This window comes from Canis aureus, chromosome 32 (assembly GCF_053574225.1).
Source record: "Canis aureus isolate CA01 chromosome 32, VMU_Caureus_v.1.0, whole genome shotgun sequence".
Taxonomy (NCBI): Eukaryota; Metazoa; Chordata; class Mammalia; order Carnivora; family Canidae; genus Canis; species Canis aureus.
In genome coordinates this window covers 23,703,586-23,718,469 of record NC_135642.1, presented here as the reverse complement: position 1 = coordinate 23,718,469, position 14,884 = coordinate 23,703,586, and the positions used below count along the sequence as shown (strand labels likewise).

Sequence of the window (14,884 nt, the reverse complement as noted above, 5' to 3'; positions counted from 1 at the left end):
CATTTTATATCTTCTTTGCCCTAGAGCACCTTTTCCAATACCAATAATGTGTATTAAATTAAAGCTGTTATATTTCATCCAAAGTTTAGTCTACCTAAGAACACATCTACCTATTGACCAGAGCATGCATCCAATCTCCTATGTGCAGTTCCTTTGTAAGTTTCAGGGCAATGATTTAGATACATGTTGGTTTCCAGTTCCATTAGGAGCACATATATAAATAATTTTCCAATGAAGATGACCTCTGCTGATATTCTTATCTATGTGCTCTATTTTCACTAGTTTCAGTTTCAAACATTACCTTTTTTTTTGACCTTGCTTCAAATTTTGATTCAGATATACTATATGATATCTGACTATAGACTATATAGAATCTTGAGATCAGGTCTTCTCTTGTTGGAAGAGACTTATTTTAAAAACTGCTGAGTCCAACTTCTCATCTTATGCCTGAATCCTCTAGGGCATGTCAAACTTTGAGGTCATTTGGAGATTATTTATTTATGCATACTTATGGGAAAACATCATTATGACTTGATATTTCTGCTGAACATGAAATCTACCAAAGACATAAACTCACTGTAAAATTAATTGCTTTTTTTTGCAAATAATATATTCACCATGAAGTTTCTGTCTCTTCAGTAAAATGAGAAAGGAACCACAATTTCTTTCCAGCTACCTGTCTTAATATGGTTTCCTGTTTGGGGCAGCTGATCTGAAATAAAAAGTGTCCTGTTGCCAATATTTTCTTCCTGAAATTAACTGCTTTTGAAGAGAAAGTGAGTGCAACTGTTTGAACCAGCACTGATCCCCCATCAGTCAGGTAGTCTGGTCAACTCATTAGGTCCTGAGGGAAGTTTGTATTAAGGATAAGTAACACAGATGAGCCAGAAGTCAAGTCTTATGGCCAACGAGGAGCTAAAGTGATCACTTGCAAACAGCACCATCCCAGGGTTCCCTGCCTGAGGGTCACCTAAGAGACCTTAGAAGTGGAAAACATCAGTTCAAGGAAGAAGTACTTAGATGTTGGGCATATGGATTATTTAGAACCACTTTGATTTCCAGGAATGACACGCTGTTATAAAAGACAGAGGCAAATGCAGATGAAAGTGTCAAAATCAGAAATCTATTGCTCAGTGGGGGAGAAAAAAAAGAGAGCGTTTTTGGATGGGGAAATATGGCTCACTTGCTTACTTTCTCTTTTCTCGTAGGTCCCAGCAAAAGGAAGGACTTTGAAATGTCTAAAAGAAAAAAAAATGTCTAAAAGAGGTCAGTTGTATATAACATATATATCATATATCTTGTATATATCATATATCTTTGGCATTCTAATATCTCAAGGGAAGATGTGAGTTACACAAAGTAGACATATCATTAATATTTATGTGTATACTTCTATCTTATAATCTTATACTCTCTTTTAACTCAGTATTACCTTATTTTGTTGTTCAAATTATTTCAACTTTGGTCATTGAGAACTCTTTCAATTGGCTCTCTTATGTACCTTTGGCATAATCTCATCATCATGCATTTGTTTTGTTTCTATTTTTCTTGTTTTGAGCACTTTCTTATTCTCTGGAACTCCAAGAAGCTCCAGGCTTATATTTCCTGCCACTCTTCTATCTTTTGAAAGATAAATATAGTTAGTAGTGCTATAAAGCTTGTTTTGAGGATATGAATTTGCTCCATTGTGATTGATATATTAAAGGATAATTTGTAAAAAAAAAAAAGGATAATTTGTGTATGACACAAATTTAGTCTTTGTTTATACATGCAAACCAATGAGGAAACACAGAAAAATGTACTCTGCTGAAATAAGCTGCATGAAAATAACAAAATGAACACATCAACACACCGCAAACATCTAACAGCTTCCTCAGTTTACTGTGGATATTAAAAGCCACACCCATTCATATGCGCTATTACAGCTGTCCATCCAATTTCATATAACTCCCCTTCTGTTACTTCAGGATAACTTATAGGCTACAGTTCTTTTGCCCATTTCTGCAAGCAAGTTTCAAGTCCTTTCCAAGTGTAGTGCTGTATTTATTGTAGTATTTGTGTTTTTCTTAACCTGAACATATAGAAAGCTATGTTACTGTTCTTATTAGGATCCTCTCTTATCATTGTGTCACCTGGAAAGTTTTTGAGTGCTGTGCTCCTAGCCCCATTTTGGGTGATTTTTAAAAATATTTTATTTATTTATTTATTTATTTATTTATTTATTTATTTATTTATTTATGAAAGACACAGAGGAGAGAGAGAGAGAGAGGCAGAGACACAGGCAGAGAGAGAAGCAGGCTCCATGCAGGGAGCCTGATGTGGGACTCAATCCCAGGACTCCAGGATCATGCCCTGGGCCAAAGGCAGGCACTAAACCACTGAGCCACCCAGGGATTCCCATTTTGGGTGATTTTTGTTGTACAGTTTTGCAGAGAAGTGTTTTTTAGGAACACATATGTCATATAATGGCAGAACTGATTACAAGTATTACTGATTGAGAAGAGGAGAAAAAAGTATTTGGGGCAGAAAAAGCAAAAAGCTATGAAACAATGATGTATGTGGTGCACTTTGCCTCATTTTGTGTCACTGGAGTATAAGAGGTGGTGAATTGAGGCCAACAGGAAAATAAGAGCAAAAGCAAGAATGAGCATCTGTTACACTATATTTGGACATTAATCCTATAACTCTTAAAACTTCCTCAGAAAGTCATGAGTAATGCAATGACACATACAGGTCTGCATTTGTGTAGCTTTCCCTGTCCCCGAAGAGGATAGAATAGAGAGGGGCAAGAACCTACTCTGGAAAATCAGGAGGCTTTTACATATGATCAAGGCCCAAAATATGGCAGTAGCAACCAAAATGAATGGAAATAGAAAGACTCTTGAAATATTGGGGAGATACAGTTGACAAAGCTCAATAATGTTTGAACATAGTTAGTGGGGAAGAAAAACAGCTAGAGGTGGTGAGGAGCAGTAGAAACCTCCTAGATTTCTGACTTGAACATGATGGGAGATGGTCATTCCACTGTCTGTAGTTGAGATATAGCAAAAGGAAAACTTTGGCAGGGGCTCCAGAGTGGAGGATGGGATTGGTGGATTGGAGTTAATAAGCCTGGTATGGGACAATTTTAGATATATAGATAGAGCTGCCTGGCACATACCTGGATTTATCGGTCTTAAGTTTGAATTCATAATATGTGATGAGTATCTTGGAAAAGACCACTTAAGACATAAATGCAACAAGGATTTGTTTTGCTCACTCTCTTTTCAGGTAACTGGCTCCTCTTCATCCTTCAGATGGTAGCTTAAATTCACCTCTTTAGAGAGAGCTTCCTTGACCACCTGTCAAAATTCTCATTTATATGCAAGCAATTATTCAGAAAATTACTTAGAAAGAGAGTGAGGGAGTTGGAATAGAGAGGGGAGGACACTAAGAAGATCTGTAATTTTAAAAAGATCCTGTGAAGGGTAGCTTCAGGTGATCCCCCAGGGGAACTCAGGAGTATAAATTGTGTTCCAGACTATCCCATCCTGAGAGCTGAAAGCAAGAGAGCTGGCTTTTCATAATCCCCAACTTGACAGGCATTGGTTAACTCTCCTGGGATGAAAACTCTAACCTCCCAGGGCAAAGCAGCTCCATAGCCTAAGGACAGGCCTCCAAAGGACTAAGCCAAGAGTATACTTACTGCTCACACACTAGAGGAGAGCAGTGACTGAAACAGAAAAAGGACTTTTGAGGGGATCTGGGGAGAGCAAAAACATTGTAGACCAAAGATGGACAAAATATGGCCCTCAAAAAAAAAAAAAAAATATGGCCCTCAGACCAGATCCAGTTTGCTGCCTGTCATTGTTGACTTTGTCATATAATCTATATACCATAAAAGTCACCAGTTTAAATATAATTCAACAGCTTTTAGTATACTTATAGAGTTGTGTAACCATCACCATAATCTAATTTTAGAGCATTTTAATTATACTGAAAAGAAAGCTTGTACCCAATAGCTGTCCCTTTCCATTGCTTCCTCATTTGCCCTGAACCCAAGAGAATCATTGACCTACTTTTTGTCTCTGTGGATTTTTAAATTCTGGACATTTTATACAAATGAGACAATACATTAAGTGATCTTTGTGACTGGCTTCTTTCACTTAGCATAATATTTTCAAGATTTGCCCACGTTGAAGCATGTATCAATAGTTCATTCTTTTTATGGCTGAATAATATTCCTCTGCATTACCTTATCCATTTACCAAATGGATATCCACTTACTACTTAACGGACATCTAGGTTGTCTCCACTTTTTTTGATATAAATAATGATTCTGTGAACAAGTGTACAAGTTTTTCATGAATATGTTTTCTCTAATTTTTATTGAGGTATAATTAACATAACACATTTTGTATGTTTTAGGTGTACAATGTATTGATTTTATACATTTATGTATTGCAAAATGATCACCACCATTAATAGCTCCATCATATCACAAAATTGCTTTTTGTGTGTATATGCTAAGGACATTTAAGATTTGCTCTCTTAGTAATTTTCAAGTGTATAACGGAGTATTATTAACTATGATCACTACACTATACATTAGATTCCCAGAACTTGTTCATCTTATAACTGGAAATTTGTATCCTTTGACCAACATCTACCTATTTTCTCTGATAACTAGCCACTAATAACCACCATTCATCTCTTTGTTTCTATGAGTGCAGCTTTGTTAGACTTTGTGGAATCATATCATACAGTATTTGTTTTTCCCTATTAGGTTTATTTCACCTAGCATAATACCCTAAAGTTCTGTCTATGTTGTTGCAAATGGTAGGATCATTCTTTCTCATGGCTGAATAATATTCCATTGTGTAAATATACAACATCTTCTTTATTTGTTCATCTGTTGATGGATACTTCACCTGCTGTTTCCATACCTTGGCTATTGTTAATAACATTGCAATGAACATGGGAGTGTAGAAACCTCTACAAGATCCCATTTTCACTTCCCTTGAATATATATCCAGGGGTGGGATTGCTGAATCATAAGGTAATTTTATCTTTAAATTTTCAAAGGAAATTCCATGATGTTTTCCATAGAGGCTGTATGGACATGATTCCATGGACATATGTTTTCATTTCTCTTGAGTGGATACCTTGGAAGAGAGTTGCTGGTTCATATGGTAACTCTATGCCTAATATTTGGGGAACTGCTGGACTTTTCAAAGGAGCCACACAATTTTACATTTCTACCAGCAAGATTCAAAGTTCCAATTTCTGTACATTCTTTTGTCAACACTTGTTATTGTTCATCTTTTTTTATTACAGCCATTCTAGTGAGTGTGAAGTGATATCTAGTGAGTGTGGTTTTGGCTTTCATTTCCCTAATGATTCATGATGTTGATGTGCTTATTAGCTATTTGTATGTCTTTGGAGATACAACTACTCAAACCCCTTATCCACTTTTTAAATTGAGTTATCTGTTGGTTTTGTAAATAGATTTTATTGGAACACAGCTATGATCACTTATCTAGTTATTGTCTGTAGCTGCTTTTGTGCTACAGCTGAAGAGTTGAGTAGTCACAACAGAGACCATATGACCCACAAAACGTGAAATATTTACTATCTGGTCTTTTATCAAAACAAGTCCAATCTCCCCTACTCCCACCCCAGGAATGTGTCTATAGAGGGTAGGGACAGTAGTGGCTGTTCTTTCACCTCTTGTCCAGTGAAAAAGTTCCATGGGAATACTTGGGACTGCTCTCCCAGAGTTCACTAGGACAAGGTGTGTAGGGTAGGGGAGTGTTCCTGAGGTGCAGATGTAGGATGATCTATATCTCACTAAAGGAAGTCACCTACTTGAAGTGAGGTGGCTTTAGCAAGAAAAGACTAGCAAACAGCACCAGATTCCCAGGGACTATGTAAGGAGCCACCAGACTAGAACAGAGCTCTATCTACTAAGGTCTGGAAACTGGAAAAGAGGAGCTCAACAGCATGACTCCAAGAGCTCACCATCACTCTTTCCAGAGAATCAGCTTTAATCATTTCCATGCCCCAGATAAGAGGCCTAGCCACATACAAACTTTCCTTCCCTGTACTTCTCAGCATACCACCTCTGTCCAGACAGGGAGCAAAGCAGTACCAACTAAAGTTGGCAATGAAGTGAGCTCCTGCCCCTGCCTCAGGTTAGCTACCACCAGTGTGGGGACCATAATACCTGAAATCTCTTATCAAAGCTCATATCATTTTGTATTATATTTGTCTGTTTTCTTGTCTGCCTTTCCTGTCAGCCTGGGCACATCTTAAGAGCAGAGGGCATATCTTGTTCACTGATGTATCATAGCATAGTGCCTGCCATAGAGTAAGTATACTCAATCAGTATTTATTTAAATCAAATATCGCTTAATTAACTCATTTATGTCAAGTGAGGTATGGTGAGATGTAGCTACTGACATACCCTTTCAAATGTCCCCAAAACTGACTATAATGTGACCCAAGAGAAAAGAGTGGGGCATGGGAAGCAAGCACACAGATCCACTCCTCCTGGCAAGTTAGAAAGTGGCTCATTAGAATCCTCTTCATAGCTTATTGATTGATTATAGATCAGCATACTTCATATTCCACTGAAAGTCACACAAAAGGCTTTTTTCCTTCAGCTGTTCCTATATTTCTGAAGTGAAGTTGGATAAAGCAACTCCTCTCTATGCCTTTGAGCAGCTTTAATTGATGTGGATCACTGACCAATTGATGTGGATGCAGCAATCAGTATCAATTGGAAGGCAGCTGAAGTAAGAGGATCGGCCATGCTGCAGTCTGGTTTGCCAGCTCCATATAGCTAGAGCCTGGACAATTGATCTTCCTGCTTTAAATGATCAAACTGCAACCTATTCAAGATACACATGGTTTCAAAGGCTCCCAAATGCTGATGTTGGACACTGCTAAAAGGGGAATAATGAGCCTAGCACCATTAAAGTTGGAGTCAATTAGCAGAGTCAGGAGACTGACATTTTGTGTTTCTAAGTATAATTTGCATCCTTTGTATCTATAATAAAACCTTAGTGATTTTCCTGTAGCTTGATCATTCCCTAAGGAGTCACATTTGTGGCTTGCTGGAGTAGCGTGGGATTACACAAGCAAAACCATGAGATTACTGCCCCTAGAGGTTTAATATCATCCCTAACCTTCCACCATTCATGTTTCCAAAGGAAAGATTGCTTTCTCTGAGCCAGCCTTCCCAGGGTGTATTTGCAGCACATTATTTCCAAAAGTAGTGATATGTTTTTGAGAAAAAGTTGATATGGGCAAATAAATGTGGAATACCCTGTATTAGATAAAATGGTCTCTTGGTTTCAGGACTTCTCTGCGTTTATGTGTATTATGTACTATGAATTATGTATATGAATTAGGGATCTCTAAGGGAGGAATATGTTAACCAAATATTTCACCAATGAACCTGGTCATGAAACATCTAGTGGATTGTTCTGAGGAACATACTCCAGGAAATGCTAATTTATGGAACTACTCCAGGAGTGGCTTCACATTTTGTCCTCAAATCCTTACTATAAAGGAGTTCACTAGGGTGTTTTTTCCTTCCACTATGTTTTTTTTTTTTTTTTTTGTAGTTGTTAAGTGTTTACTTATTTTTTAAATAATTTTATATTGCAGCACCTGGGTGGTTCATTTGGCTAAACATCTGCCTTCAGCTCAGGTCATGATCCCAGGGACCTCGGATGGAGTCCCACATTGGGCCCCCTACTTAGTGAGGGGTCTGCTTCTCCCTCTCCCTCTGTCCTTCTCCCATTCATGCTCTCTCTCTCACTATCTCTCAAATAAAATCTTTTCTTTAAAACAAGAATAATTTTATATTTTAAAAATGTTACAAAGATACTACAGAGCTCTCTTTATAGACAACAATCAGTTTCCCCCATTGTTAACATCAGACATTACTGTGATATATTTGTCACCAGTGAGAAAGCAACATTGATTCATTACTATTAACCAAACACCCATTATTTGGACATCACTAGTTTCCCCCTCATGTTCTCTATCTGTATCCCATTCAGGATACCAATTTACATGTTGTCACCATGTCTCTTGAGACTCTGAGTCTCCTCTGATAGTTTCTCAGGCTTGCCTTGTTTTTGGTGGCCTTGAAAGTTTTGAGGAAGGTACTTTTAATACTAAGAGAGATCGGGGAAACATGAAACTGGAAATCTTCTGGAGAGAAAGTTTGAAAGGGCAAGAAAATGCAAGCAAATGAAAAGGCAAGAGACAGTTTATTGACTCCTCAGTTTTACAAGATCAACTCTGCCCATAAACAAATTTTGTGGCATATATATACGGAAAAGAGAAATGTAAATCACGTTCTAAAAATTCACATCATTCATTTTTATCAAATACTATTATTTTTTCCTAAAATGCTGCTTGGTATACTTCAAAAGAAAAAAAAAAAAAAGCAAATACCAAACCAAAAGGTAAAACTCAATAACATTTAACACCAAGACAAAAGTGGTTTGAGATGACCAGCAGGAAGGAATGTGCAAGTTACAAGTACCAAAGATTTTCCTATTAGAATGTCAGTCCTTTGACTTATGTTGATAGCTTTTGAAGCATTTTTTTTTGTTCCCTTCCTCCTTCTTAGAAAGGGGTAGGTATGAAAGTGAGAAACAGGAAAACTCTTAAAGGGTTTGGATCTTTGCTTCCTGAGCTTGAGTTGAGAGAGGAGAAAACAATGACTCCTAGTGATTTCCTCAAACCAAAAAAGTACATCTTCCCTTTTACTGAGTGGACTGCACAGACTCTGAGAAATCCATATGCAAATAAGACTAAGATGTGGTCACCTATTGGGTCTACCATCATCACTGGCCACAGTAGCCATGTGAGAAGCATGAATAGAGAGACCATGACCTCGTAGCCATGGACCAGAGTAGAGTTTCTTAGGGCATGCAATAGACTAAGATCTGGTGTGAATGAGGTGGCAGGCATTAGTTGCTGTGATGGTTAGGGTACAAGCTAAACTCTGTAACAAAGATTAAAAATACAGTGACCCACCAAAACTAGAAATGATCTATTTCTGTATTACATAATAATTCCAAAGGTGGGCAGGCCATTGAGAGAAAGTAGTCAGTTCTACCATTTTCATCACTAGGACAAATCAGCTTGTCCCAGTTCTTGCTATTTCCCTGCTAACAGAAAGAGGACAAAAGGCCAGATAAGAACACAACCAATCATTTTATGGACAAGATCTGAAAAAGGCACACATGATCTATCCAGACACCAACATGAACTTAGTCACATGGCCACATCTAGCTGCAAGAGAGGCTGGGGAATGAAGTATTTAATTGGGTGGGCATATGCCCAGCTAATATTCTATTACCATGGCAGAAAGTAAGAACAAAATACCATGAAACAGCTTGCTATCTACAGAAGCTATTTGTGCTTTCTGCATTCTCCTTTGTTCTAGTTAATAAAATCCCAATACTGTTTAAGGAATCAATGTGTCCAGCTAATTGCTTGTTTTTCAGCCTCTCTTATGGTTAGGGATGCCATATGGTACAGTTCTAGCCAATGAAAATGAAAACAAAAGTCTGCTGGGGTTTAAGTTAAAGATTTTCCTTCACTGCTAAAAGAGGATAGATATAGCTAGTGTTACTCTTCCTAATCCTCCTTGCCTGGGATGCAGATGTAATGGTTGGAGCTGCTACTATTAAATTGTGCCATGAAGAAAGGGATAGAGAATGGCAGAAACGACTACCCTGACATCAGTGAATTGCTAGAGCAATACTAACAGTTGTTATCCCTAGACTTGTGATATGTGAAGGAACACCTTCCCTGCTTTTCAACTATTTTCTAACTAATACATAGATAGATTTTCTATTTCTTGAAGCTAATTGCCTTATATAGCTGATTGGTACAGAAGATAAGTGGCAGAACCAGAGAAATCTTGAGAGCAAATAAGCAGACAACTCAACCCAAGAGAGATTCACGTATGGTTTACCTGATACAGTGTGGTATTATGCACAGAGAAATTAAATTCAAAGAATAGAAAAGAATAAAGAAGAAAAATAGGCTTACAGCTGCAGTGGAACATCTCAAAGTATTTGCAGCTAGGGTAGTAAAGATCCTAAATGTAATTATGCCCTGTCAAGAAAATGCAGACAGAATCTGTAAATCCCTTAAGACATATGTATAAGAGCAAAAAAGTAAATAGCAAAATGTATATACGAAAAATCAGAAAAACAGTTACATATGTAACTCTAGAAATACTTAATATAACTTCTATGTTATAAATACTAGAAAACCTAATATAACTTCTCTGTGAGAAGGGCTTGGTGAAAAGTGAATCTGATTGCAAAAATCATGAATCACAAAATAAAACATTAAACACATGTAATTAGCTGAAATGTTCACTATAACAATCTAAGAAAAACTGTCTAAGCCATATTCTGGGTTGTATTGAGTTTCTTCCAAATAATATTTTTGCTTCTAAAGTTACTTCATTCAGATAACGTCTTCCAAAAGATTTCTGATGTAGTTTAGTGGCTATAAGCCGAGATTTAAGCATGAAAATTTCTAGGTTTGAGTCCTGGCTGGATCACTTACTCTTTTAATGATAGTGAGAAAACTACTTAACATTTCTGCACTGCAGTTTAACTATCTGAAAAATTATGACAAATGCAGTGTCAACCTCTTAGGGTTGTTGTCAGGATCAAATGACATGGTATTTGTAAAGTACCTGGAATATAGGGAATGCTCAATAAGTGGTACCATTGTTATTGTAGAAATACCTAAATCCAAACCAACTAATCAGTCTCTACAGTGAGTGGTTACCAGGCAGGGAGAGTAACACTCTCAAAGTTCCAAAAGCACACACAATAGTGAATCCCCTGAAGTCCTACCTGTCTGGGAGTTGAGGTCCAAAGAAGTAACTGGGCATGAATGCCACTGTGAAGAGGATGGAGTCACCTCCTCAAACTCTGTAGACTGGAGATTTGATTTCTGGCTTTTTGTTTTTCAGCTGATGCCTCCATGCCCTTCCAGCCCTTTCTTTCTATAGATCCAGTATCTTTAAAGCCTCATCCTGTAGTCACCTAGAAGTGATGGTGGAAATACTGAAGGTGAAAAAAGGGAAAGGTTGAAAGATAGTTTTTCTTAACAACTGAAAATAAAAATCTCTTTCACCTTTCTCCATTGTCAGAAAATCATTTTAATTGTCCTATCTATAAAAGAGTCTGAGGTTTTCTTATGGATACCACCCCCCTCCCTTTTGTAGAAGAGAATCCAAGATGGTAGACCAGGTAAAGCAAATCATGCTAGGGAAGCTAGGTCAGAGATACAAATTAGTATGATTTGTTCAAATATACCTATTCCTTTATCCAAAGCGAGAGTTCAATAAGCAAATATTGAAATTAGTTTCCTCCCTTCCTCCAAATCACTTGAAATACACATAGATCGCGTAACATTTGCCTTCATGCACCCTTGTACATACCTCAACAAGATAGGTATGCTCCATACCATTGCTTTCAAATGGTCCATGTTGTACACATAAAGTTACATAAAATTCCTTGGAGAATTGAATTACAAAAGAACGACAAATGTTCTAAATGAAAAGATATTCAATAAAAGTTATAATTTTAATAAGTATATTGTTCTGTCCTGCAGTTATAATTCTTTGAAAAGAAACTAAAGGAATAATATCAGTGAATACCCAGAACCCTTCAATATACTACATGACTAAAAGATTTTTCAGTGCTCTCCAAAAGACCCATTTTTTTTCTTGTCCAGTAAATGACCATAATCATAATAAAATTCTCCACAAATTTGCTTTGACTACCTCCTACCCAATGCTCATTTCTCCCTTGTATACCAAAGAAATTATGTTCTCAGGGAACCCATAGATCTTCTATGTCAGGAAGACATGTAATACATAAAGGCAGATTCTCTGCTGAGTCAAAGTTGTATAATCTGTTGTACTAAAACTGTCAAAGCAAAATAAAAAGGTTTTAAAATAATTACATTTATGCCTTAAAAATGGAAGGTTAAGAACATCAAGATTATATCAAGCAGCTTTTATTTTTTTAAAAAAGATTTTATTTATTTATTCATGAGAGACAGAGAGAGAGAGAGAGAGGCAGAGACACAGGCAGAGGGAGAAGCAGGCCCCACACAGGGAGCCCAACATGGGACTCGATCTTGGGACTCCAGGATCATGCCCTGGGCCAAAGGCAGGCACTAAACCACTAAGCCACCCAGGGATCCCTTCAATTACCTTTTCTGACCACAATGGTATGAAACTAGAAATTAATTATAAGGAAAAAAAACCCTGGAAAACCACAAACACCTGGAGGCTAAACAACATACTACTAAATGACCAATAGGTCAATGAAGAAACCAAAGAGGAAATCAAAACTACTTGAAGACAAATGAAAATGAAAACACAACAGTCCAAAATCTTTAGGACATAGCAAAAACAGTTACAAGAGGAAGTTTATAGCAATGTAGTCTTACCTCAAGAAGCAAGAAAAATCTCCAATAAAAAATCTCACCTTACACCTAATGGGACTAAAAAATGAAGAACAAAGCCCAATGTGAGTAGAAGAAAGGAAATAATAAATATTAGAGCAAAAACAAATGACATAGAGACTTAGGAATTATAAGAGAATATTATGAAAAAATTACATGCCAACAAACTGGATAACCTAGAAAAATGGATAAATTCCCATACAACCTTTCATAACTGAATTAGGAAGAAATAGCTATTTGAATAGACTGACTACTAATAAGGATATTGAATCAGTAATCAAAAAACTTCCAACAAAGTCCAGAACCAGATGGCTTCACAAGTGAAATCTACTAAACATTTAAAGAGGAACTAATATTGTTACTCTCAAACTATTCCAAAAAGATAAAAGAGAAAGGAAAACTTTGACATTCTTTTTTTTTCCAAATTCATTTTATGAGGCTAGCATTACGCTGATACCAAACCAAGACAAAAACACTACAAACAAAAGAAAATAAACAAAAATTCACATTGGCCAATATCCCTATTTAACGTACATGCAAAAATCCTCAACAAAATATTAGCAAACCAAAAAATCAAAAACAGATTAAGTCATAGTCAATGATCAAATGGGATTTATTTGAAAAATATGAAGGACTTGATATTAGCAAATCAATCAGTGTGATATACCACATTAATCAGAAGAAAGATATGTTTTTTATCATGGATCATTTCAATAGATCCAGAAAAAGTATATGACAAAATACAACATTAGTTCATGATAAAAACTTTCAACAACAACAAAAAAATAAATAAAATAAAAATAAATAAAAAATAAATTAAAAAAAACTTTCAACAAAGTAGGATTAGAGGGAACATACATACATCAACATATGAAGGCCACATAATAAATATAACATCATACTCAAGGGTAAAAAAAAAAAAAAAAGAAAGCTTTTCTTCTAAAATCAAGAACAAGACAAGGATATCCATTGTTACCACTTTTTTCCAACATACTACTGGGAAATCCTAGCCTTAGCAACCAGATAAGGAAAAGAAATAAAGAGCATCCCAAAAAGCAGGAAGAAGTACAGCTGTCACTATTTGCAGATGACATGATACAATATGTAGAAACCCTAAAGAACACACACACACACACACACACACACACACACAACGATTAGAATTAATACATGAATTCAGTAACGTTTCAGGATACAAAATTAATATACAGAAATCTGTTGCATTTCTATAAACTAACAATGATGTGTAGCAGAAAAAAATATTAAAAGAATCTCATTTACAATTGCATTGAAAATAATAAAATACTTAAGAATAAATATAACCAAGGAGGTGAAAGACCTATACTCTGAAAACTATAAGACATTGATAAAATTGAAGAGGACGCAAATGGTAAGATATGCCATGTTCATGGACTAAAAGAATTAATATTGCTAAAATGTCCGTACTACCAAAGCAATCTGTAGATTCAGTACAATCTTTATGAAAATACCAATAGCATTTTTCATAGAACTATGACAAATAATCTTAAAATTTGTATGGAACCACACAAACCTTGAATAACCAAAGCAATCTTAAAGAGAAAAACAAAGCTTCAGGTATCATAATCACATATTTCAAGATATACTTCAAAGCTACACTAATTAAATCAGTATGGTACTGGCGCAAAAATAGACACATAGATCAATGGACAGAATAGATAGCCCAGAAATAAGCCCATGTTTATATGGCATATTAATCTATGACAAAAGAGGCAAGAATATCCAATGGGAAAAAGTCTTTTCAATAAATGATGCTGGGAAAACTGGACAGCTATATGCAAAAGAATGGGCCACATCCCTACAAAATATACAAAAATAAATTCAAAATGGATTAAAGACCTAAATGTAAGACCTCAAACCATAAAACTCTTAAAAGAAAACAGAGGCAGAAATTTCTTGGACATCATCTTTAGCAACATATTTATGAATATGTCTTGTTAGATAGGGGAAACAAAAGCAAAATTTAAACTATTAGGACATAAAAAGCTTTTGCCCAGCAAAGGAAACTATTGACATAACAAAAAGGCAACCAACTGAGTGGCAGAAGATATTTGCAAATTACATATCCCATAAGGGTTAATATCCAAAATATATAAAGAACTGATATAACTCAATACCAAAAAAATAAACCTTTGGATTAAAAAATAGGCAGAATAACTGAATAGACACCTTTTCAAAGAAAATAAACAAATGTCCAACAGATACATGAAAAGATGCTCAACACCACTAATAATCAGGGAAATGCAAAGCAAAATCCAATGAGATGTCACCTCACACAAGAATGGCTGGTATCAAAAAGACAAAACTATATATATATAGTGCTGGCAATGATATG

The 14,884-nt window shown here is 36.0% G+C and overlaps 1 protein-coding gene across 24 annotated transcripts in view; it reads right to left on the bottom strand.

Annotated features, from left to right (window-relative positions):
* The window catches only part of LOC144303242 (uncharacterized), a 303,577-nt gene that overhangs the window by 238,196 nt on the left and 50,497 nt on the right, over nt 1–14,884 (bottom strand). For 11 of the 24 annotated variants that reach the window (XR_013370277.1, XR_013370280.1, XR_013370279.1 and 8 more), the window contains exon 2: nt 1,192–1,238. The exons of 2 other annotated variants lie outside the window; for them this stretch is intronic. Coding sequence is in view for 8 of the 22 variants with exons in the window: in XM_077881163.1 (XP_077737289.1) it covers nt 1,192–1,238 (47 nt within the window). In the remaining 14 variants the exon portion in view is untranslated. Of the gene's footprint in view, nt 1–1,191; nt 1,239–10,886; nt 11,079–14,884 lie in introns of all 24 variants that reach the window. 11 more of the 24 variants (XR_013370288.1, XR_013370292.1, XR_013370291.1 and 8 more) reach the window with 2 other exon arrangements.